At 44.2% G+C, this 1,724-nt stretch overlaps 1 protein-coding gene across 2 annotated transcripts in view; it reads left to right on the top strand.

Annotated features, from left to right (window-relative positions):
- The window catches only part of upf2 (UPF2 regulator of nonsense mediated mRNA decay), a gene marked incomplete at its 5' end in the record, with an annotated part of 24,653 nt that overhangs the window by 3,559 nt on the left and 19,370 nt on the right, over window positions 1-1,724 (top strand). For both annotated transcript variants that reach the window (XM_014028870.1, XM_014028869.1), the window contains 2 exon segments: window positions 173-289; window positions 387-776. In XM_014028870.1, coding sequence (XP_013884324.1) covers window positions 173-289; window positions 387-776 — 507 coding nt within the window.

Genomic DNA, 1,724 nt, shown 5'->3' with positions numbered 1-1,724 from the left:
TAGTAAATCAGTCTCAAAACAAGATGAAAAAGACTTTTTGGCTGATATAAGGTTTTAAAACTTGGTAAGGTGGACAGATTGTGCAGTTTTGTTTTTATTCCTGTAATACATCAGATTCCTCTGATAAAAAGCCTAAATGACAGAATGAATGTTTTGTTTCCTGTCGGTCCAGATGCTGCTGTCTGACTTCACCCATCACCACATCGAGATGGCGTGCACGCTGCTGGAGACGTGCGGCCGCTTCCTGTTCCGCTCGCCGGACTCCCACCTGCGTACGAGCGTCCTGCTGGTCAGTGACTCGCCCCGGCTGCTCTGCTGCTTCCTGCCGTGACGTTCTGTGTTTCCCAACAACAACAGCTGTTTTTTTTTTTTCACCCCGCTCACAGGAGCAGATGATGCGTAAAAAGCAGGCGCAGCACCTTGACGCCCGCTACGTGACCATGGTGGAGAACGCCTACTACTACTGCAACCCRCCGCCCATGGAGAAGGCGGTGAAGAAGAAGAGGCCGCCGCTGCAGGAGTACATCAGGAAGCTGCTCTACAAGGACCTGTCCAAGGTGACCACGGAGAAGGTGCTGAGGCAGATGCGCAAGCTGCCGTGGCAGGAGCCGGAGGCGAAGAGCTACCTGATCTGCTGCATGATCAACATCTGGAACGTCAAGTACAACAGCATCCACTGCATGGCCAACCTGCTGGCCGGCCTGGTGGCCTACCAGGAGGACGTGGGCATCCACGTGGTGGACGGAGTGCTGGAGGACATCCGCCTGGGCATGGAGGTAAACACTGCTCGCAGCGGGAGCTTAGAAAAGGAGGTGGGGTGAGAGAGATAACACTAGTAATGAAATAAATGGCAGAAAAATAACGAGGAGAACACTTCCTGTTAAAGGTCTCTGTTAAGGGTTATAAATCTATAACTTTACAAACATTAAAAGTTGGTTCAGTTTTGAGGCTTCGATGTGTGATCATCACAAATCTGTTGAATGGGTTTGAGTTGAACGTGCTCTGATTGTGTCGACATGTCGGCTGCAGAAACTGTTTGAAATGATGACCAGGTGTTCAGAGGGAATCGTGCCGTCCTGCTCAGGTGAGCTGGAGTTCAGCCTGACGCTGGGAGGTGGAGCCAGAGGACAGAGCAACAATGAAACCAGACATTTAAACCTGGCTGTTGTGTGTTTGACTGAAGCACATCCTGCAGCACGCCCTGCAGCACATCGTGCAGGAATGTTTTCAGGAATTCCAACAGTTTTAAACCCAAAAACACATAAATATTTATCATCTTTAAAACAGCTTTATAGCTTGGTTATACCTTCGGCCATAAAACACCATAAAACGCCTTAAAAAGTACACAAATTAAATGAAGTACTGCTTTTGAAACCTTTAGAGTAAATTCACAAGCTTGGTCTCTTTTTAAATCCAATAATCTGAATTTTTAACTTCAGCAGTCGTATTCTTTGCAACTATAACTAGTATTTAGTATATTGAAGTAAAATAAAAATCAAGATATTTTTCTCCCTAAATTTTTTTTTTTTTGTTAATAATAATTAAAATAAACATGAAGGGAATGAGATATTATCAAACAAATTTTACTGGGCTAAAATATTAATTCTCAAGTATTACCAGTTCAAATTTGGTAACAGTAGCATAAAATACGAATATTTGACACAAAGTGCAATCCAAGTGGCTCATTTGCATATTTGTACTCATTTACACATATATGTCCAAAC

This window comes from Austrofundulus limnaeus, unplaced genomic scaffold, assembly GCF_001266775.1.
Source record: "Austrofundulus limnaeus strain Quisiro unplaced genomic scaffold, Austrofundulus_limnaeus-1.0 Scaffold825, whole genome shotgun sequence".
NCBI classification, from domain to species: domain Eukaryota; kingdom Metazoa; phylum Chordata; class Actinopteri; order Cyprinodontiformes; family Rivulidae; genus Austrofundulus; species Austrofundulus limnaeus.
The sequence above is the reverse complement of the archived record's forward strand: the minus strand, read 5'-3'. Positions and strand labels throughout refer to the sequence as shown.